This window comes from Podarcis liolepis (genome assembly GCF_965112155.1).
Source record: "Podarcis liolepis genome assembly, chromosome: 12".
NCBI lineage: Eukaryota > Metazoa > Chordata > Lepidosauria > Squamata > Lacertidae > Podarcis > Podarcis liolepis.
Genome location: NC_139563.1, coordinates 36,421,772 through 36,445,044, shown reverse-complemented (window position 1 = coordinate 36,445,044; position 23,273 = coordinate 36,421,772). Strand labels below are relative to the sequence as shown.

At 43.2% G+C, this 23,273-nt stretch overlaps 1 protein-coding gene across 2 annotated transcripts in view; it reads right to left on the bottom strand.

Annotated features, from left to right (window-relative positions):
* Positions 1 to 1,429: 1,429 nt before the first annotated feature.
* The window catches only part of SNX10 (sorting nexin 10), a 51,019-nt gene continuing 29,175 nt past the window's right edge, over positions 1,430 to 23,273 (bottom strand). For both annotated transcript variants that reach the window (XM_083468595.1, XM_083468596.1), the window contains exons 4-8: positions 21,422 to 21,508; positions 17,775 to 17,875; positions 15,428 to 15,526; positions 3,866 to 4,078; positions 1,430 to 3,429 (exon numbers count right to left, since the gene is read on the bottom strand). In XM_083468595.1, coding sequence (XP_083324721.1) covers positions 3,342 to 3,429; positions 3,866 to 4,078; positions 15,428 to 15,526; positions 17,775 to 17,875; positions 21,422 to 21,508 — 588 coding nt within the window. In that variant the 3' untranslated portion in view covers positions 1,430 to 3,341. The remainder of the gene's footprint in view (positions 3,430 to 3,865; positions 4,079 to 15,427; positions 15,527 to 17,774; positions 17,876 to 21,421; positions 21,509 to 23,273) is intronic.

Sequence of the window (23,273 nt, the reverse complement as noted above, 5' to 3'; positions counted from 1 at the left end):
AGACTTTGGGGCGGGGGGAGGGATGGAGAGGCTTGTTGAGAACTAAGGTAGTCCTTGTTTGGGTCCTCGGGCAGATGGTTAGTAAAGAGATTTTTCCGTGCGGGTTTTGTGTGCCTTAACGGCAACAAAAAGTTAGGCAGTGGAAATCAACTCTGGGGTGTTGCTAAAGTCAACTGTCCCATCTTTATTTTTCTTTAAAAAAAAAAAATCCACCTGGAGGAGGAGGAGGAGCAGCAACTAATCCGTGAGAAGGAAAGAAGTTATTGGAAAAGCGCTGCGATGGAGCGAATACTTGGGAAAGTTGGGGTTTGTGGATGCGCGCCTGGTTTCGAAGTCACAGGAGTCCAGCAGGGAAAGGGTTACTTTGCTTTTGGGAAGTTCGAGACCCTCTCAGAAGGATACTCTCCCCTCTCGGTGTTCACCCTCTCTAACCCCCCCCTGCCCTATTTGTAGTTGTGTATCTGGTATTTGCTGTTCGATGTAGAACCGGAGCGATGCCATTTTTAAGGGAAGAGTAACATTTCAGGCAAAAGGAACTATTCTGTCCGATTGTTTCGGGTTTGTATCAAATTAATATGAAAGAGAGAGAGAGAGAGAGAGAGAGAGAGAGCACAAAATATACAGAAGCAGTAGCACTTCTGATTTGTTTTCAAATAAATGATGTATAGAATTGTTTTTATAGATGTAGTGTACTCAAAAGGAGAGAAAAACAATATGGTGTTTTATAAATGCTGATTTTCTCTCTCATAAGTCTGGATTTTTAGCCTTTGCTAAAAAGAAACTAAACTATTGGGACACTATGCGATTTAAGCAAAGTTGGATGCATTGCTAAAGCAAGTATTCCTTTTATGCGTGAAAATACTTAGTTTCCTATGAAGGAAAACACTTTTTTGGTTAATGTTTTTATAACCACCAGGAAGCAAAGGAGCTGAGAACTTTTTTAAAATTTACATTGGGGTGTGTGTGGAAAGACCCTAAACTGTTTATTTAAAATGAAAAATTGTGTATTGTTTCTTGTTTCCTGCAAAAGCTGAGTTGTTCCAAATACCAGGTTGTTGCAATATGTTTTCTGTAAGGTGTTGTGTATTATGCCAAAAAGTGTAAAATAAAAATAAAATAATGCTCCTGCTACCAGTAGATACTGACAAAGAACAAAAATATTTTTAGCTGTTAGCCTGCATGAAATAATGGATAAATATAAACTTTGGAAATATAACATTTTTTTCTCCTTTATATTTTGAATGTATACAAAAAGGGAAAGCATTAAAAAATTAAAAGCTGGGAATTAACTGACATTAAAAGGGGGGAATGTTAATGATATGTGATTAGAAAACAAAATTTTATAGTAAATCTCATCATTAGTACACTACAAATGCTAGCCAGAAGCAAGTCAGCACCCTGCATTTAAATAAAGAATAAAATAATAAAATACTTACAGGATATTTTATTTTGAAATGTGACAAAATACAAACATTTTCTACACATATTAAAAAGGTAGAACAAAGAAGAGTCAGCATGTAAATATTTCACTAATATTTGGTGTACAAAAAAAGAACATCACAGTTACAGTGTGAAAGGCAGCTGTCCAAGGTATAGGAAGCAACTAATACACAGTAACAATACAAAATGTGAATTTGTGCAATGTGTGATAAAGCAAACAACACTCTGACCATAACAAATCCCAAACTCGAGACTGAATAAACTCTGAAATGATGCTCAGGCTGAAATAACTAAATATCAAATGAGGAAATATCAAGTAAGTGCAATCACATCGATGTTGAGAGGTTTTTAGGCTTGGTATCTTCGCAGACTACTAAATCTAAAGTGCACAAATTGCTTCAAATTAACAGGAATGAGCACAGCTATGTCATTTTTAAAAGTAAACAATGTCTCCTTCCAGTTCATTTTAGTCACTACTGCAGTTTTCCTATTTAATGTCTGTTGCTAATTTTTCAGCAACAATTCCTATCACTGTATATTTAATGGCTCAAATTATTATTATTTTTCCAACAGCAGCCTAAATATGTATCTTGCTGCTAGCTCTCTTTCAGTGATTGGGCCCCTGGATATTTTTGTACAGTTCAACAAAAATATTATCTGCAAGACACTTAATGAAGTTTACCTTGTGCAAATGCTGACATCACATGCACACCAAAATCATTGGCTTGTGGTAGTTATCTGGCCTCCCCATTCCTATCCCCCAAACTCACCCTGGTCCTTAAAACACAACTGGAGTGTAATCCTATTCCTGACTACTCAGAAGTAAGGATGACAGAGTTCAGGGAGGTTTCCTCCCAGGTACTTAGGCACAGGATTTCAGCCTTACTAGATTTGAACACAACTTATTTCCTAATAAATGAAATTTTGGATGGAGTGCCAGTGAAGTTATAGTGAGGCTGTCAAAACATACACAAATTAATTTATGGCACTGCCAAGCTAGATACTTTAAACATCTGCAGTGATACAATAAGCTTTCATCCAGAAGTTTATTTCTGTTACTCGCTAGTTAACGTGTTCCCTTCCTTCATCCTCCAGCAAGAACATTCACTTTAAAACAGTGTAAATATATATAGATAGATATCCATGTAACAGCACAGGTTTTTTAATGATAGGCCTCTTCACAAGACACGTGTTTCTTAGTCACGCACAAAAAAGTAAGACCTGTTGCCACGGTTAGGCAGGATTATACCACCATCCTATATATGTCTCAACTGGGGTTTATTGCCAGGTAGACTGCAGGACTGCAGCCTTGGAGTAAGCCTAACTGAACTCAATCTGGCTTACTTTTGAGTAGACATATACAGAACTGCACGGTCAAGCCTATTTAATTCAAGCAGCCTGTAACTGGCCATATAGCATTGTACCCAAGCGGTCCCTTTCAAGGTGAAAGCTTAATAACGAAACATACTTTTCAGACTACGACTGAATGGCGTTTTGGTTTTCTGTGTTGCAGCTGAGTTATGTAGTCAACACCACAGTAGAAAGACCACCACAGTATCACCATTTGAAATGCCAGATAAAAATATATTTTGTGGATTCCCAGAATGTTGATATTCCAGGGTTTCCCCACCCCCACCCCTTTCCTTTCCCTTACAGTGAACCCCACAGTATCACATTAAGAAATCTCATTGATTTAGGTGTTGTGGTGCAGACAGTATTTGTATCGTTCAATATAACAAAGGCAACAAAATGCATACATAGCAAATGAACAGGCTGTTTTGAAAACTGAGAAAAGGCATGCCTTGGAAGTTGGGTGCATGGTCAGTCTATGTCATCTGTAACTTTCGACCAAGATAGAAGCCGTGTATCTGTCATTGGAGTGATGGCACATAAATGATATTTCAGGGTTCTTCAGGAACTGTTTCTGTGCTTCCTTTACATCCATGGGAAATGTTATCATCACTGCTGTGTCCAAGCCCTGAGGATGAACTGCAGAGGGGGAAAAAGTGGGGGGGAGGGAGAGAAAGAAGAGAGAGGAAATTGGTTTTCACAACACACTCAAAGCCTGAGTAACAGAGGAGAACTTTAATTATCCCCAGTCACAAAAGAGAGACAGGAAATTTGGACTTTTAATTAGCCATTTGGAGTGCAGTTGGATATTTTTTTTAGCGAGATAATTTAAACGCGAATAATTCAAGTCTGACTAAATGAAATTCACATAATCAGAATGCAGATAATTGAATTTCTACTGCATTCATTAATTCAGTGTGGAGGTGTATGTGAAGACTTCTATGATGAGCTGTCACAGCTCAATAAAATCTCAGTCAATTAATTTTTTCATTATCTTAGCACTGCATCAACAACAACAAAAGTGAACTGTGTTTATTATCATATGTGCATGTTTAGCAAAATGTAAGGAAGTAACCTTTCGGAATCGGAGTCTGCATAATTCTCCTTTTTCCTCCCTTCGTCTTCTACAGGAAACCGTCGTTTCAAACAGGCAAACTCGTGGATTGCGTCTTCGACAGAATATTTCGTGTGTCCAGATACACATGCCTCAATGTCCTCTGGGTTCAGCTGGGTTTGTACAAAGAGGTGAAGTCTACTGTCTGAAAGCAGAAGAGGATTCTGCAGAATCCTTTAAAGAAAATAAAGAGGAAAAAATGAACCACCTTCCAATATCATTTTTTCAACATTGTCTTCCTTTTAAAAATATTTTAAACTTAACTTCCAATACAGTTTTGAATCCAGTATATATGTTGGCATGGTTGGATGTGTGCATTTCTTTAATAAATTATTTGGAATTTTAGGTGAATAAAAGCATGGCACTAATAGTTTTGAACATCTGTTATAAGAATAATTCCAAGGGCATTTTTTTTCCATTTAACCATCTGCTACTACCATGTGGATCAATTACTTTTTTGGCTGGGGCGAAAGGGCTGAAATAACATACTACTATGGAAACTGGTTCAGAATCAGTTACTTTGTATACACATCAAAAACATTACTAAGTATAAGGCGCTGTAAGATTTGGGCCTTCAAATGCCTCTGTAAAACAGAAATCATTTAATGCACAAATGCAAAAAAATATGTATTTTAAAGATATGTACAAATTGAATGCCATGTGCAATTATTATCTACTGTCACACAGGTTGGGAAAGTAATTTGTGGAAGCTGGAGCAAGGGAACCTTACATTTCAGTGATTTTTTAAAACTATAATTGCAATACACACATTTAAAATAAAAAACACTCAGTTCTGCATAAAATGTTTAATTCAACTAAATGTGCAATTAGCACAAACTGTATTAAACAGTAACAGCATTCTCCCCCTCCCTGGCAGAACTAATCTGGTTTTTGCAAAACATTTTTGAAAATGCAAGTGGATTGCTCCCAGTAACTGGAGAATTAGGTCCTTAAAATACTACACAGATAAGCTTAGCTGTTTTAATAAATAGTTCATAGCATCCAGCCCCCAACTTTCATTTCTGAAACCAATCAAAGTAAACAATTTTCTCTAAGGGACCATTCGTTCAGTATGGCCAACTAAAGCCACCCCTTGCCTGCCCCATGGAAGGTTAGCATAAAAGCACATTCTGATTGTCTCAAGTGTCATTTGGCCATTAAAACTAGACAATGTTATTAAAATCTTTTCTCAGAAGGGTCCAGTACTTCATACTGTATAATACGTCTTGAGCAAAAGCCTATCGAGTCAATAAATAGGCTAGGCCTGGAAATCTACAGTATTAATTATTATGAGGATTAAAGAAGGAAGTAGGATGGTTCCAGTGTCAGGTGAATAAAAGGAAGTGAGATGGTCAAGCCAAAATCAGTTATGTCTACCTGGAACAAAACGGGGGTGCCTATATATTTATCTGGAAAAAAGGGGGTGGTCACCCACTAAACTTTGAGTGCCGTATACTGAACAAAGATTTCAAATACTGCATTCAGACAGGTTAAGAATGCCTGTATATATATCAGCTGTCCATAAACACCAATGGATTAGGGTTCAATGCCCTGTGGTGAAATCCTGCGCACAGCACAATCTTAACTACGTCTACTCGGAAGGCCTACTGAATTCAATGGGCCTTACCCACAGGTAAGTGGAGTTAGGAATGCAACCGAAGAGGATACTTATAGTCAACAGTAGATCCAATGAAATGACCAAACTTAAAAGTCACAGCTGACTTTAAGTCCGTTGTTTTCAATGGGTCTGCTCAGAGTGCAACTAAACCTTTGGCCATCAATATGCCACACGTTATTTGAGCACTTTCAACTGCAATGAGGCAGGGGAGATAAGAAGAATTAAGCAAATATTCTCCGGCTTTCTATTACCCTCCTAATGGTGAGTGAAGCAGCCTTTTTCTACCCGCAACTATCCAAACAACAGCAAATCTCCAAATACCCCACTTGCTATGAGGTGCAGTGGTTGGCGTTGGACTAGGCCTGAGGAGACGGGTTCAAATCCTCACTCGGCCGTGAAACTCACTGGGTCGTTGCCTCAGTCTAGCCTACCTCATAGGGTTGTTGGGGATAAATGACGAGGGGAGAACCATGTACACAAACTTGAGCTTCTTGGATAAAATATGAGGTATAAATGAAATAAATAAATAAAGAGTATATAGGGTATGAATGACTTTTCTTAAGCCATGTGATATATTGAATTCTGTTAATAAACAACGGATCAAATTGTAGCCAAAGTTAAGCATTTGACATTGAAGAAAGGGTTGCTCAATTCTTCCATCAAACTCACTAGGTCTTAATCTTAACTCAGAAACCTTTCTTGATGCCTTCAGTAGCTTCTATGGCTTCAAACCATAATTGACACAAAAAAGCAGTAGCATTGGTTTGTTTGTTTTTTTAAAAAAGGAAACTATCAGTGTTTGCTCTCTAAATTTGTTGCAAGATCAGGAAGAATGAAGGATTTTTTTTAAAAAAACAACATACTGACATCCCTATTTTTAAATTCAGAGTTTTGTAACAAAAAAGACTTTTGAATATAGCACGCATGCATGCAATTCAGTTCTCAGCAGGTTTATTTTTTGTAATAATAATAAAAAATGGTGCTATCAGTAGTTTGATTTTGCCACCCAACTAAAGCCTAAGTCACTGTTCATGAGAGTATACTCTGTTACTGCTTTGTTGCTGTTTGAAATGTATTTTATTTTCTTTATAAAATAATCGGTAATCTTTAAAATTGATTTTTGATGGTTTGAGGCATTGCGCCACAAAAGTAATGAGCACTAATGTCAATGATATTGGACAGAAATTCATTTTAGCTTTATTTTGTGTCCAGTGCAATTCTGCTAAGCCTTGAACCGACAAAGCCCTGTTATTAACTTGCTGGTAACCTAACACTTGGGAACAGCAAACAGAAGTGATAAAAGCACAGGTTGGTCAGTACCTCAAGGCTACCTTCTCTCCCCCCCTCCTCGTTCCCTGCCCCCACCCAATAGCTATAATTCAATTTCCAATTTTATTTTGCATTAGGCTCGTTATTTTACAGTTATTCTCTTTTCTGCTTAACAGTGCCATCTGGAGGTTATGAAAGAAGTGAAGGGACCAGAAATAATAAATCAGAAAGACGCCCCTTAAACAACAGGTACAGGAACTTGGCAGCGCAAACATGTCAATGCTGAGTCAACCTGTGAACTGAAATATGGGTTTTGTTCACCCACATGCCCTAAAATCATCTTTCCCCCAAGCTTTTTATTGTGAAATAAACCGTGGGGCTCCGATATTTTTTGCATTAAGAGGGTCTACTAGTTGAAATGTGTATAGTAAGCCCCGGGGGTTATGTTCTGGGAATCATGCCTAATGTCAAAATCACCTTAAAAGACCTTGGGTGCAATGGTGGGAAGGATTGCCAAAGTCTTTTTTCCTGGATGCCTGTGCCCTATTTTTATTATTATTGCCAGGCGCATAAATCTGAATGTGCACAAGTTAAATGCTGGGATAGCTCAGTCAGTAAAGCATCAGACTCTTAATCTTAGGGTCACAGGTTCTAGGGCTGGGCGATATCTGGTTTTCAACATTGTGATATATCACAAGCTAAACATCAGGATATACCGATATATCACAATGTCTGAATGAAGGATGGAGTTATGTAGAGGCATTGGCTGGCTTCAGAGTTTTCCCCCACATTGTGATTTTTGCTTAGCGGGTACACACACACACACACACACACACACACACACACCATGTTTTGCAATATATTGCCAGGTCAAAAATTATGAAACCAGTATCACAGTATAGACTTCAAACCAGTTTTGGGTAATATATGATGCCCAAGACTAGGGGGTTCGAGCCCCACATTGGGCAAAAGATTCCTGCATTCCAGGGGGTTGGACTAGATGACCCCTGGGTCCCTTACAACTCTAGGATCCTAAGTTGCAGGCTTCATGCAGTACTAACCACAAGTAGCTGTAAATGTCTTGCTTGCCTGCCTCATATATTGAGAGGAACACAGCACATGTGAGAAGGGGTCTGCATGCATGCTACTGTAGGCATATATGAGGGGAGATCCAGGCCCAATCAGGATCTCCCCTTTGCCTCTACATGTATAAACCCCTTTGGCATGCATAGAAGGTGGGAGAAATCACCACCCTTTATATCAGCAGTGAGGGTTGGCAGGGATAGCCAACACAGTCATTCTCCTTCTGCATTCTTTCAGCACAAAGTGGGGTTGTCTAAACTGTGGTCTAAACCACTGAGCCTCTTGGGCTTCCCAGTCAGAAGGCTGGCGGTTTGAATCACCGTGACGGGTTGAGCTCCCATTGCTCTGTCTCAGCTCCTGCCAACCTAGCAGTTCAAAAGCACACCGGTGCAAGTAGATAACTAGGTACCGCTGCGGTGGGAAGGTAAACAGAGTTTCCGTGCGCTCTGGTTTCCGTCATGGTGTCCCGTTGCGCCAGAAGCAGTTTAGTCATACTAGCCACATGACCTGGAAAGCTGTCTGTGGACAAACGTCGGCTCCCTTGGTCTGAAAGCGAGATGATCACCGCACCCAATAGTTGCCTTTGACTGGACTCAACTGTCCAAGGGTCCTTTACCTTTTTTTAACCTAGCTGATGGGAGCAGGGTATCTTTCAAGGAAAACACCCCAGGGCAAGAGATATGGAGAAAGAGGACTAAATTTTCACACTGCAGTTTGACGTTACCAGCCAAATCCAAAATGGCAACACCTGCAGAGCACCTGAATTTACAGAAGAACAAATAGATATATATGAGGCTTCAATGCTCTTATTAAAATGGGATACAATCAAAGGGTTTTACAGATTTTACATTTTCATACACACCTGTATGGACCCATGAAGGGCCTGAGGCCTGCTTAGTGGCCGCACTCTTCCCTACCTAGTGGTGGAAGGGAATACCAGTCTGCGCATGCTCAGAGGCACTCTCTGTTGCTTCTTATATTCGTGGGTCAGCATCCCGGCTCACATAAAGCTTGGGGCATTTGCATGCAAAGAGGCTTTTAAGATCCTAATCTCTGCTGGAACGGGAGCCTAAACCCACCTTTTGGCTCCTCCAAAGAACAGTTTGTGCATAAAGTAATCTCTGCGATGTTTGCTTTTAGACCATCCGCAGAGGGCTCAGGCTGCGCGAATCAGAATGAATTCCTCCTCCCCAAGCTAAAAACAAGTATGTTTTAATAAAGGCAAAACATGTGGTTGGTCTTGTTTGGACAGAGGCCAAAATCTGGTTCTTTTCAACATGATTTTATTAGGTATATTACACACTGTTCTGTTGGAGGAGAGCATATGGCTGAGCAGCGCAACTTAATCCTAACTAAAGATTTCCTGTATCTTCTGTAACCCAATATAGTGACAGATGCAGGCCTGCATGTGTGCAGAAGGTTAACACTCTGATTTTGTTTTCAACAAATTTACTCAGCCCATTTACATCATATTATGATGGGAAGGCAGCGGAAGGGAGGGAGCGGAGGAGGAGGCGGCGAAACAAGACCGCAGAAACAAGCACACACAGCCTGTGTTCTGGTGCCCTCTATTGAATGCAGACACATAGATGTTTCAGCAGGAATCTTCGTGAAACGGAGGCTACAATAGTTTACCAAAAAATATATATGCAAATAATAATAATAAAAGAATACTTTTAACAAAATTGAAAACTGAAATGAGTTTTCCATGTGTAGAAAAAAGGTAGCATACAAATTACATGTATGTTTTCAGGGTCTATTGTACTGACACCACCTAGAAAGAGAGAGAAAAATTCTTCTAGAGAATTGAGGCAATCCTAGAACTGTAGAGTTGGAAGGCCCCACAAGTGTCATCTATTCCAACCCCCTGAGACGCAAGAAATTTTTGCCCTGCATGGTTCTCGAACCCACAACCCTGAGATCAAGGGTCTCATGCTCTGCTGAGAATAAGGGGTTCTTAGCTGCCATTGGTTGAAAAAGCATGAAACGAGTTCCAGTTCTGGAAGTTTCATTCAGTATTTATTGGAGAATTGATTTGTTTTCTATTTGGAGTGTACTGTTTGGATCATTCCAGTGTCTTGTACACAGTGTACCTTGTTTGTTATTATATAGTGGCCATGGTAGGTTTTGTTTCCGTTTGCTTGTTCCACTTACTATCTTAATTGTTTCCTGTGACTTTCTCATTTTGTTGCCGACATTGGAAAACCCCTTCTTGGTTTTGTTTCATTTACAAATGCATTCTCTTGTAGTTATCGCATGGAAAAGAAAAAAAATAATAACCATCCTTATAGTTTAGGGGAGAATTTGGGTCCCTGCCATTTTTGTCTTAAAATCCACAATTTTTCCCTGAGGTGGTTAATAGCAAGAAATCCAAGGAGGGGGGTTTGCAGAGGGGTTCTGACTGCAGGACCCCAATTTATGAAACAGTATCCCCATTCAGTGCCAAATTTACATATAAGCTAAACAAGCTATAGCTTAGGGCCCCACTCTCTTGGGGGGCCACAAAAAAAGTTTAAAGGGGAAAAAACTGGATGTATATTTCCAAAATATAAGATAAAAACCAAATAAAATAAAACCTACATACAGCAACAGTGTTTTGCGTTGTGTATGGACCTATTAGGTCCATAAATTACCATATAGCATATATCCAACACAAAAAACAGTGACAATTTGTTGTTGACAAAGGACAGCTAGACATATTACCTTCAGTAGCTTAGGGCAGGCTTCCTCAACTTCAGCCCTCCAGATGTTTTTGGCCTAAAACTCCCATGATCCCTAGCTAGCAGGACAAGTGGTCAGGGATAGTGGGAACTGTAGTCTCAAAACACCTGGAGGGCCGAGGTTGAGGAAGCCTGGCTTAGGGCCTCATCAAACCTAAATCCGGCCCTGTCTCCATGATGTTGTGGGCATTAAATTCCAGCACACATTCCACAACCCCCTATGTTATGCGGACTCACCCTTTCTGCAGAAAATCTGGTACATTTTTTAAAAACCTGTTGCTACTCTCAGCAATGGGCAGTGCCGTAATGGGGGGGGGGGTGTCCCCGGGTGAAACCTCCGGAGGAGCACCCTTGAGCCTCCGTATGTGTGTGTGCGTGCGTGCGGCGCGCGCACACGCGTGTGTACAGAAATGTGTTTTTTTTGGGGGGTGCCAAAATAAGTTTTTGACCCAGGAGAAGTAAAGCCTAGTTCTGCCTCTGGCAACAGGCATTCTTGGCTTGCTCCTCTGCCCTCTCTCCCATGCCAACAGGCAGCAGGAACTATAATGGTGCCAGAGAGAGCAGCAGTGGACCTACCTAAGCTTCCACAACATTGATGGTTGTGTGGAGGTCTTCTTTCATTCCCTTTCCTTAGGAAAAGCAGTTTCCTTTAATTTGCTCCAATAAATGGAGACGACCCCCATAAGAGGCCAGAATTCACACTGCCAACTAGATTATAGACTGTGCATCTGTTCTCAAGGAGGGTAGATGTACCATCCTAGCCAGACACTATCAACAGAAATTTGTGTGGGGCCTGGACTTACCGTTTGGCATACATTCTAGTCAGGAACCTCTCACTCTCCTCCCTCTCATCAGATGTGGGGCGGGGGAGGGGGGCACAGAAAGTTGGAACTCGAACCCTAGGCTGCTTTTTTGCTGCCCTCCTCCATTTTTCCAGAGACTCAGACTATAAGCAGCTTCTGGCACCGAAACAGCCATGGCTATTTATAAAAGCTGCAGACCGTTTTATGTCAGTGCTGCGCTGGCTCTGCAGAGAGAGACGAAAAGCCTGTGCGTAAAAATTAATTAATTGGGAGCGCCTGCTCGTTCACGTTAATAAAAACCCAGCCTCTGGTTTAGATATTCAAAGTAGGAGAACAGAGCATGTCCAATGTTGAGGGACAGGCTCTGGCCCTTCCCTCAAAATTCTGAGTAGGGCAAGCACAGATTCCGCTCGCCAGGAAAGCTGCAGGCCTCTGAACACCTTTAGCTCCTCTGAAATATAAGGAGCTGCCTTTCTACCCATTTAGTTCTTCTGTCTCCTCAGGGATCCAGGCATAGGCAGGGATTGAAACCAGGAACCTTTGGCAAGCAGGGAACCTCTGTCCACAAGCCCTCAAACCTCAACTGTGGGAACATTTGATCCAACCCCGCACAATAATTTAAAGCTATATTCACTGTAGAAAAACCAGTCTGCATAGTTGTCTCACAAATACAGGTATCCCTAATGCTATTCAGTCTTGTACCTATTTCTAGGGGTGAGCAACTAATGGCCTCTAGGGTAAATCCTGGGGTGTTTTGTGGCCCTCAGTTGACCACGGAACTGGGGGGGGGGAGGTTTTGTGGGTGGAGAAATAGCTTGTGAGCAGGAAATTTAGATGGGGCGGAGGTCCTGATCTAAAAAATGGCACAATTTGGGTGCCCAAGAAGGTCACATAATTGCTTTACGCAATTCAGAGGCTATTCTTATGTGAGTGAGGCTTCTTAATTCTAATTTAGGAACATGCTTTCAATTTTCCTGTTGGCTGTAGTAGTTCTCTTACATGTCTGGGCTAAAATCGGTAGTTTATTTTGAGCATTTCTTCCCTTTCCAGGGAATTTGTACCTTGGAAGGCTGGGAATCCTTTATTTATGAATTATGCTCCATTACACAATGCAACTTTCTCCGCTTCCATCTTCCTGCTCAACCAAGGAACATAAATACAGGATCCCACACCCCTCACTACGCATTGCACAGATGGGGGATTCCCCAGCCCTTCCAGTTTGCGACACCCCAAGGCAGATCCTCCATCAGACGATCAGCGCACTGATGTTTATGTGGCCACAGGATGGAAGGGAATGCTTGTATAAACACTGTAACAGGAGCTATAATCCTAGCTGTTTCTCCCAGACGTTATAAATCCTGCTTATGAATAAGAGTCCTCTGCGCCAGTAAAAAATGGCAGCTGCAGGCAATGAAAGTACATCAGGGCTCTCCCTCGCTGGATCTTTCCTAGGTAATCTCACTGCGGTGAAGAAAAATTATGGGAAGCTTTATGGGACAGGATAGAAGCTAAAGGTGTGGAGGGGACAGGGGATCAAATATGAAATGAGGTTTATTTTGGCAAAAATAAACTGTTCTGAGCATGCCAATAGCAAAAAAAATGAATGTAGTTATATAGCATTATGACAAGAGTGCTATTCACAGCATCAATAACACAATAACCAATAACACAATACAGTCGTACCTTCGTTCTCAAATGCCTTGGTATTCGTATGTTTTGGCTCCCGAAGGCTGAAAAGCCAGAAGTGTTCTGGTTTTCAAACCTTTTCAAAAGCCGAACATCTGAAGCGGCTTCCGCTTGAGTGCAGGAAGCTTCTGCAGCCAATCAGAAGCTGCACCTTGGTTTTCGAATGGTTTCAGGGGTCGTACAGACTCCTGGAATGGATTGAGTTCGAGAACCAAGGTTCCACCGTGTTAGAATAGGATTGTTTTTACAGCTGAAAAAAGTGTTGGCCCATAGACCTGAACAAGATTCTTTTTAACTGCTGAACGGCCATCAAAAATGGATTGGCCATGTGAACAAGGGTTGGTGAATAGATTTACAATCGTCGTAATTTTATATAAGAACATATGGGGAGCTCTGGTGAGTGAGGCCATAGGCTCATCTAGTCTAGCATCCAGTGTCGGATTTACGTATAAGCTAAAGAAGCTATAGCTTGGGGGCCCCAAAAATGTAAAGGGGGGAAAAACCTGGATGTACATTTCCAAAATATAAGTTCAACAATTACTTTGATAAAATACTACTTTGTTATGTGCAAATGGCTTGAGATACCTATTAGGTCCATAAATTACCATGTAGCATATATTCAACACAAAAAAACAGCCACAATTTGTTGTTGACAAAGGACAGCTGGACATATAAAGGGCCCCATTACCTTCAGGAGCTTAGGGCCTCATCAAACCTAAATCCGGCCCTGCCAGCATCCCATTCTCTCAGCGGCCAAACAGATGCCTAGAGGAAGCCTGGTCACAGGATGTGACCATTAGGACCACTGTGGACTTAATGGTCTTACAGAGTTAAGCAGCTCTGTTGAGCAGAGCCCTAGACGTCTGCCCCAAGTCTGACCATAGTGGCACCACTGATTTTCAGAGGGTTACTAATCAATTTCACCATTCCAAAGGAGAAGGTTCGACAGCAGCCGCATGCTTGCTGGACACAACCAAAATGATCACGGAGATGGAGCAATCCCCCTATGAAACAAGCTTGCAGCATTGGGGATTTCTCAGTTTAGAGCTCGGGAAACTCAGGTCTCCAGCTGTTTTTGAGACTACAACTCCCATCACCCCTAGCTAGCAAGACCAGTGGTCAGGGATGATGGGAACTGTAGTCCAGAAACAGCTGGAGGCCCCAGTTTGGGAAACACTGGTTTAGAGAAAAGTTAACACAACAGTCCTTTATAAAATTATGTCTGGCATACAGAAGGAGGGCAGAGAAGAGGTTTTTCTCCCTCTCTCCCAACCCTGGAACTCAAGGACAGCCAAAGAAGCTGCAGGCTGGAAGATTCAGAACTGAGAGTACAGCTTCACACAGTGTATAGTTGAGCTGTGGAACTCATTGCCACAGGAGGCAATGTTGGACAAAATCATACAGAATAAAGCTTTCAATGGCTACAAGCCATGATGGCTCAGCTCTGCCTCCACAATCAGAGCCAGCAATGCTTCTGAATACCACTGGCTGGAAGCCACAGAAGAGGAGTGTGTGGGTCTTGTGTTCGGGTCCTGCTTGGCGGTTTCCCACAGGCATCCGGTCGGCTACTGTGAGAACAGGATGCTAGACTGGATGGGCCATTGGCCTGATCCAGCACGTTCGCCTTATGTTCTTAAGAAATCTGAGGACTATGCTTCTAATTTGCAGGTACATTAAAAAAGCAATTATAATAGAAGGTTGAGAAGGTGATTAAAGAAGAATGATGCAATAACATCAGGAATGTAATGGACATATGTTTGTAATGGGAGTGGGAAACCTATTTTTGGGGGGGGAATGTATTAAATTTAAATAATTTGGATGGATTTGTTAAAATGTGGAAAACTAATAAAAATTAATATTTAAAAAAGAGCAATTATTGCCGTGAAACTCCCATTGATGCTGCAATCCTCATCACAACACAATACATACCGAACACAATACATACGCTGCCTCTTTATTTAAGTAAGGCTTTAATATTCTTTGTGCTGCAAAAAAGGACAATTTAAGCCTCTTGCTTGTTTTACGTCTGTTGAGCTTGCACCAGAGAGTGGCAATTTAGTTTCTTCACCGTATCACGTTTCAAGAAAAACATACACACATGCAGTGCTCCTTCAAAGGGTAAAAGGGGGAGGGGGTCCCAGAGTAAACAAAACGTTACAGGAATGGAAACAGAGTGTGCTCGGCATCTCAGCCACTTTATGCAGCCCCTCACCTGGGAGCTTGTGCAAATGCACAACTGTGGCCACAAGGTGGCTGTCGTGTACAAGGGATAAGGCCCCGGAAATTAATGAACTCATTAAAACAAGAAAACCACCAAACGGGAAGAATAAGCAAGCGCACTCACTTTTGGAGGAACTGCTGCAAGCCTTGTCGGCGCTGGTCCACGTGTTGGGGGTTATTGGTGTTGAAAAAGGGCGTTCGGGCTGGAAGTTCTGGAAGTTGTCTTTAAAACACACACACACACAAACCAGAAAGCGTGAGTAGCCCAAAATGAAAAACATGGATAAAAATGCTTTTGTAGATTTGTTTGTTAAAAGCGGGGGGGGGGGGGGTTTCAGCCGGAACTCAAGTTTCAGCACCTCTTAGGTGGGTGCCGTTGCCATTATAAGAGAACAGGGGAGGCGTTCCTGGTGAACACCTTCTTTTCTAGATAAATAGCACTGGTTAAAAGGATTGCTGAACTCAGATGAAACAATACTGACTTGGGATTTCTATGGGCAACTACTTAACACCTGGCAAAGCTAATAGCCACACACTTTGACAGCAAACTTCAGAGTTGCTGCCATGTTCGCTTGTCGCGGAAAAAGCTACGAACCGTTTGAGGGGAAGCTAAATATTAGCTGATAACACTGCAGCAACAGCTTCCATGGGCTACTACCCTCTCCTTCATTTGATACATGAAGTGTTAGATGGCGGTATCTCTCCTATCCTTTTCTCCTCCCTCCCTCAGCAATTATGGTTTTTTTACATCGCTATCTCAGCTTTCTTCCATCTTGGAAAACAAGGTGACATATGTTTGGTTCCCAGGCATGGCCTATGCAGGCACTGACCCAGACCTCTTGGCTTCCATGACGTGGTGGCCCTATGTGCTTGCAAGACCATAGTTTCACCGGCAGAGGAGTGTTCTGAATGTGCTATCTGTGTGATGACCAAAGCCAGCTTCCTAAGAACAGTAGCTCGATTCAGACAACACACAAAGCCATAGTTAAGAGAGCTCAGCTATGGCTTGGTGCGATGTCTGAATTGACAAACTATGCCCAGCAAATGAGAATGAAAAATCACAGCTTGTTCATGATTAAAAGGTAAAGGTAAAGGACCCCTGACAGTTAAGTCCAGTCACAGACGACTCTGGGATTGCAATGCTCATCTCGCTTTACTGGCCGAGGGAGCCGGCATTTGTCCGCAGACAGTTTTTCCAGGTCATATGACCAGCATGACTAAGCTGCTTAGGCAAAACCAGAGCAGCGCACAGAAACACCGTTTACCTACCCACCGGAGTGGTACCTATTTATCTACTTGCACTGGCGTGCTTTTGAACTGCTAGGTTGGCAGGAGCAGGGACCGAACAACGGGAGCTCACCCTGTCGCGGGGATTCGAACCGCCGACCTTCCGATCGGCAAGCCCAAGTCTCAGTGGTTTACACCACAGTACCCACACTAAACTGGGATTGCATGTGCATTGCTGAACGGGTGGGTACCCTTCTCATGTGTGACTGATGTTGTAGCTTCCTCTGTACCTCATCCACAAAATGTTCTCCTTCCTTTGTGCCATGTAAAAAAAATATGTTAAGTTGTTCTGGCAGAGGCCTGTCTGTTTTAATTATTTGCCAGGCACTTAGCAAAACGTTCAGCATCCTTTACCTTGCACAGCACTTAGCGAAACGTCACGGACTTCATAAATAATACAGGATATTATTAATAGCACAAGAGACTTGGGAAAGGCAGGGATGGTCTGAATGGAAGCCTTTGCTTCCCTCTTCTCCACGTTCCCTACCCTGCAAACATATAACGCTGATTAATGGTGCAGGGTCGGTCCAAGATATTTTGCTGCCCAAGGCAAAGGACAAGGAAAAGCCCTGCACATCCTGCATGCAATAGCCAACTGAACTGGCATCTGAATCTTATTTCGACACTGGAAACAGAGCATAGCCTTCAATGCCCTGAGGGAAGCAGGCTAGGGGACAAGGCATGTGGCACATACAGCACAGCCTCTAGCATTTTATTGCCATTCCCCCACCCCAACATCTCCTGTGCTGAGGAGGCTGCTTCACTCTGTCTATTGGTAGGGCCGGTCCTGACAAGGAGGCAAGAAAGATCAAGCGCTTCCCCCCCCCCCGCCCCCAACACTAGATCAAGGCTATACAGTGGCACCTCAGGTTATGTACTTAATTCGTTCTGCAGGTCCGTTCTTGACCTGAAGCACCACTTTAGCTAATGGGGCCTCCCACTGCCACGTGATTTCTGTTCTCATCCTGAAGCAAAGTTCTTAACCTGAGGTATTATTTCTGGGTTAGCGGAGTCTGTAACCTGAAGCGTATGTAACCTGAAGCGTATGTAACCCGAGGTACCACTGTATTTCCTATTCCTCTTTCAGAAAAAGAATGAGGTTTTTAACCAACCCTCGGAGAGGGAAAAGGCTAGGTGCACACTTTAATAAAGCGAGTTTCAGAAACATTTGGACATTGACTCACATTAGCGCTGCATTACTCTGAAGTCTCTGGCGAAGCCACACAAATTCTCGAAAGCGCCGCCGGACGCAAGACGTTTTCCTCGTAAAGCACATGCTGTTTGTCTGTAAAGAAACAGGACTTGTTCATCGTGACTCAAAGATGCACCGCCTTCCCAATACCCAAGAACTTCGTTGTTTGCATCCATCCAATGGAGTGTGCCTCTGGGGGTGAAGTCAAACTGCTGCACTAGCAGCAGTAAAGTGACCTTCCTGGGAAGCAAGCCTGGGCAAGGTGTATGGAGGTCCTAGGCAGTCCACGTGACAAGACCTCAGCCTCGCTGATGTGGTCCAAAGGAAAGCAGCGCAATATGTCCGGCACCAGCTTAGCTTCAGAAGTTGCCGGAAGGAGGAGTGCAAGGCATGGCGAGGTAGCAAATGCTCAGCAGGCCCCTTTCTTAACCGCAGGCCTCTGTGCCACCTACCAAGTGCCTTCTAAAACTGCCAGAATAGTGCAAATTGCTGGAGCTGCAACTCAAGTGGAAAACGTGGAGGTTTCAGCCAATGTACTTGCCAAGGTCTAGAAATCCCCTTGATCCCAAAGAAGATTTTAGTTCCCAGACCAGAATCTGCAAACCCCGTCCCAAACAATCCACAGTTAAACAGAGAATCCAGGAGAACCTTGAATCAGATCACGGGAACATCTTTGCATGTGACTGCCAGGTTAAAATAATTATCATCTAAAGCACAAGGCCATGTTTCCACCACAGTTCTTTTGATACATTGAATTTGATACATTGATTGAGGTTGAATCCTAACAAGACAGAAGTACTGTTTCTGGGGGACAGGAGGCGGGCAGGTGTGGAGGATTCCCTGGTCCTGAATGGGGTAACTGTGCCCCTGAAGGACCAGGTGCGCAGCCTGGGAGTCATTTTGGACTCACAGCTGTCCATGGAGGCACAGGTCAAATCTGTGTCCAGGGCAGCTGTTTACCAGCTCCATCTGGTACGCAGGCTGAGACCCTACCTGCCCGCGGACTGTCTCGCCAGAGTGGTGCATGCTCTGGTTATCTCCCGCTTGGACTACTGCAATGCGCTCTACGTGGGGCTACCTTTGAAGGTGACCCGGACACTACAACTAATCCAGAACACGGCAGCTAGACTGGTGACTGGGAGCGGCCGCCAAGACCACATAATACTGGTCTTGAAAGACCTACGTTGGCTCCCAGTACGTTTCCGAGCACAATTCAAAGTGTTGGTGCTGACCTTTAAAGCCCTAAACGGCCTCGGCCCAGTATATCTGAAGGAGCGTCTCCACCCCCATCGTTCTACCCGGACACTGAGGTCCAGCACCGAGGGCCTTCTGGCGGTTTCCTCACTGCAAGAAGCCAAGTTACAGGGAACCAGGCAGAGGGCCTTCTCGGTAGTGGCACCCGCCCTGTGGAATGCCCCACCACCAGATGTCAAAGAGAACAACAACTGCCAGACTTTTAGAAGACATCTGAAAGCAGCCCTGTTTAGGAAAGCTTTTAATGTTTGATGTATTACAGTATTTTAATATTTTTTTTGGAAGCCGCCCAGAGTGGCTGGGGAAGCCCAGCCAGATGGGCAGGGTATAAATAAATTATTATTATTATTATTATTATTATTATTATTATTATTACATGTAATGTTTGAGGAAGACTGTGGATGCTGTTGTGTGTAGCAACAGAACCAAACTATTAAAGTCTACATTTTTTTTAAGCCCATCCAACATCCTGATTCTTACTCCTAGAAATCTAAGTGCTTCCCTATATCTCCACCAATGTCCTTATCCTGTTCCATTAAATACAATGCAATTATCACAGATGCCAGTGATAGCTGCTTCACGAGACCAAGTCAGTCACCCAACTGCTGCCTGAAAGATAAAATGCATCACCTGCTCATGAAACTATGCCCCGTGTTATCACTCATGTGATTGCTTTTCCTAGCCTCACTAGCGTACTGGATTAAATCAAGAAGATTATTTCTCCTTACAAATCAAAACTCCAGACCACAGGGAGAAAGGAAGGGTTAGGATTATTCTCCAAACTGCAGCTTGAACAATCAGAAATGACACTTCTGTGCATAATGCTACACTTCCTTTCCACCCAATTTATGCCAAGAAATCAGATCTGGGCAAGTTGTAATTTGCACAAACCAGGAGCGGATGAAACGAACTGACGTGTGGGAAAAGAGCAGGTGTGTGGATTCAGACAATAGGGTGGAAATTCAAAAGGGTGGCTGCAGCCTTCAGACTTGGCCATTACATCTGAAGCAGGTAAAACTAGGGTACAGGATTCAATAACTACCCAATAATAAACTGCATAATAAACAAAAATATCAAGTTATTCGAAACAGCACTCTCCTCAGTGTGGGCCTGGAGTAAGACAGAGTCCCTATGTACTTAAATAAAACTGTCTGTGTTTTAGTGGAAAAAACAACAACACTCCCAAGGACTCTAATTGTATTCTTTTTAACTTCAGATACCTTTCTGCATCTGAAGAAAGGTGGTGGCTTCTCCTCCACTGGAGGTTTTTAAACAGAGGTTGAGGGGTCATCTGTCAGGCAGAGGGCCTTCTCGGTAGTGGCGCCCGCCCTGTGGAACGCCCTCCCATCAGATGCCAAGGAAATAAACAACCATCTGACTTTTAGAAGACATCTGAAGGCAGCCCCATTTAGGGAAGTTTTAATGTTTGATGTTTTAATGTCAGATGTATTCTAAAAGTCAGATAGTTGTTTATTTCCTTGACATCTGACGGGAGGGTGTTCCACAGGGTGGGCACCACCACCGAGAAGGCCCTCTGCCTGGTTCCCTGTAACTTCACTTCCCGCAGTGAGGAAACCACCAGAAGGCCCTCAGTGTTGGACCTCAGTGTCCGGGCAGAACGATGGGGGCGGAGACACTCCTTCAGTTATACTGGGTGGCAACATAATTGGCACTTTCATAGAAAACATCACAAGGCAGCACGCAGACTAAAAACACAACATTGCAATAAAAAAATGTCAGACACCATTGGGTTAAGAACTGGCTGGCAGAGGCCCTTTCTGGATTGTATGGCCAAACTTCTACTGGCAAGGAGTTCCACAGGTCAGAGCCTGCCAGAATAAAGGCTTGAGACCACAGCTAAACCTCAAGGGTACCGTATTTTTTGCACCATAACACTCACTTTTTTCCTCCTAGAAAGTAAGGGGAAATGTCTGTGCGTGTTATGGAGGAAATGCCAACAGGCATGCCTACGGATTTTCTTCCTCTAAAAACTACGTGCGTGTTATGGTCGGGTGTGTGTTATAGAGCGAAAAATACGGTATGTGGAGCCACCAAAAGCATCACATCAGAGCTGATAACCAGGGAAAGGATTGTGTGTGTCAAGACAGCGACCGCCACAGTGCTGTGTCTCCTTTTTTTTCCTCTTCCTTTTCCTGCTGCCACCAAAAGTGGTGGAATTGGGAAGGTGGGTGGCAGAAAAACGGGCTTGAGGGGCTGATCGGGCCCCTGAACTGGGGGTTAGCACCCCCCCACACACACACACATCAGTTTAAAGACACCGCTTGTCTCATGCGCTGTAAGGCACAGTTTGCATATGTACATAGCTATCAAAGGACATGGGCAAAAGTGCTGCAAAAGCATTTCCCCTGTAGCTGGTGTACTTACATGAATGAAGATCTCATAGTCTATATGTGAATGCCAGGAGTCTTCCTTTTTTATCCGAGGGTCTCGCACCAAGACCGTGACAAATTCCTGCAAGCGCATAATAATAATGAAAAAGTGGTGAATATGCAAGTTAAGAATCCTTCTTCTAAGAGAGTTTTGAAGGAGGCCGTTCCCAAGCCACTTCTGTTATCGTCAGCCAATGTCACAGACTTTAAATAAGGGCTCCGGAGGGGGGAGAAATAAGGAAGCAAAATGAAAAGCCATGACTCATCCTGCCTGTGGCACATGTCCGGAAAAACTACTTGTCAGCTCGCCAAAGGGGAATTTCTAAGTTGAATAATGCAGTGTATTTCCAGCGAACCAATGTGTGATTATTAAGCTACAGTTTCAGGAATTTTCTGTCCGGTTTATGCAGGCAACAGCTGCTGCCGAACAGGTGGGGAGTCTCCTTAGAAAAGCCCACCTGTGTCGCTGTTGCTGAGCAAACAATTTAAGAAGAATGGAACTCAAAGGAGCAGAGAGTGCCCTCGGTTGACACTGCAAAGCAGCAGCTTAAAAGCATTTGTTCAAACAGAAGCATTTGTTCAAAGGAACAAGACCCAAATTCTTCTAACGTGAGGATTAGCTCGCCCCTGGCCATAGCTCAGTGGTTTGTGGGGGAAGGCTGCAGCTCAGTGATAGATCACACACAGAAGGTCCCAGGTTCACTCCCTGCCATCGTCTGGGAGGACCGGGAAATAGCCCTGTCTGAAACCCCATAGAGCTGATGACAGTGTAGGGAACACTGAGCTAGATCACTCAGTGCTCTGACTCCGTATAAGGTAGCTTCCAATGTCTTCCTATGTCTCAGGTTGCAAGCCTGAGTTATTCCCATCCTGTGCATAGGACCAGTGCCCACATGACAATGAACAGATCTAATTAAGTGGAGCCTTCTTTCATGGGAACTGACACATGTGGTAAAAGGTAAAGGTAAAGGTAAAGGATGCCTGGATGGTTAAGTCTAGTTAAAGGCGACTACGGGGTTGCGGTGCTCATCTCGCTTTCGGGTCGAGGGAGCCAGCGTTTGTCCACAGACAGCTTTCCGGGTCATGTGGCCAGTATGACTAAACCACTTCTGGCGCAACAGAAACCAGAGAACACAAAAACACTGTTTACCTTCCCACCACAGCAGTACCTATTTATCTACTTGCACTGGTGTGCTTTCAAACTGCTAGGTTGGCAGGAGCTGGGACAGAGCAACAGGAGCTCAGCCTATCGTAGGGATTTGAACTGCCAACCTTCTGATTGGCAAGCCCAAGAGGCTCAGTGGTTGTGCCCTGATTCACAAAGCTTAATGCTCGTTAAGTCAATCAGGCCATTCACACATACCATTAAAACAGTAATAACAAAGCAGGTGCATGCAAAATATTTTGAACCATACTGAAATATCATTAAAATTATTCTATTACTACTGATCAACATGTATTAACATTCATTATCATCGCAAATGGCAAGTGTCTTCAGCCAATGGAACAAATTTCACAGTCCTAAATGTCACATTATAATCTTCTCTGGCCAATACACATTGGTGGTGGTGGTGGTGGTGATTTATAGAGCACCCGTCATCCAAAGATCTCAAAGCAGTTCACAAGATAAAAATACATAAAGAATGCTGAAAGGAGAGCTGTTATTAGTAATTCCAACACTAAGGGGCTCAAGGTAGCAGATCCTCAGATCTCAATAGAAAGGACACCCCAATAAAAAGCATACCAGATCCTCCATTTTTGGTGATCCAGAATGGCAATGCTGAGCCGGCCCATACTGAACCCCATAACATTTGTTAAAACTCCATCAACTGTACAGAATTTAGTCC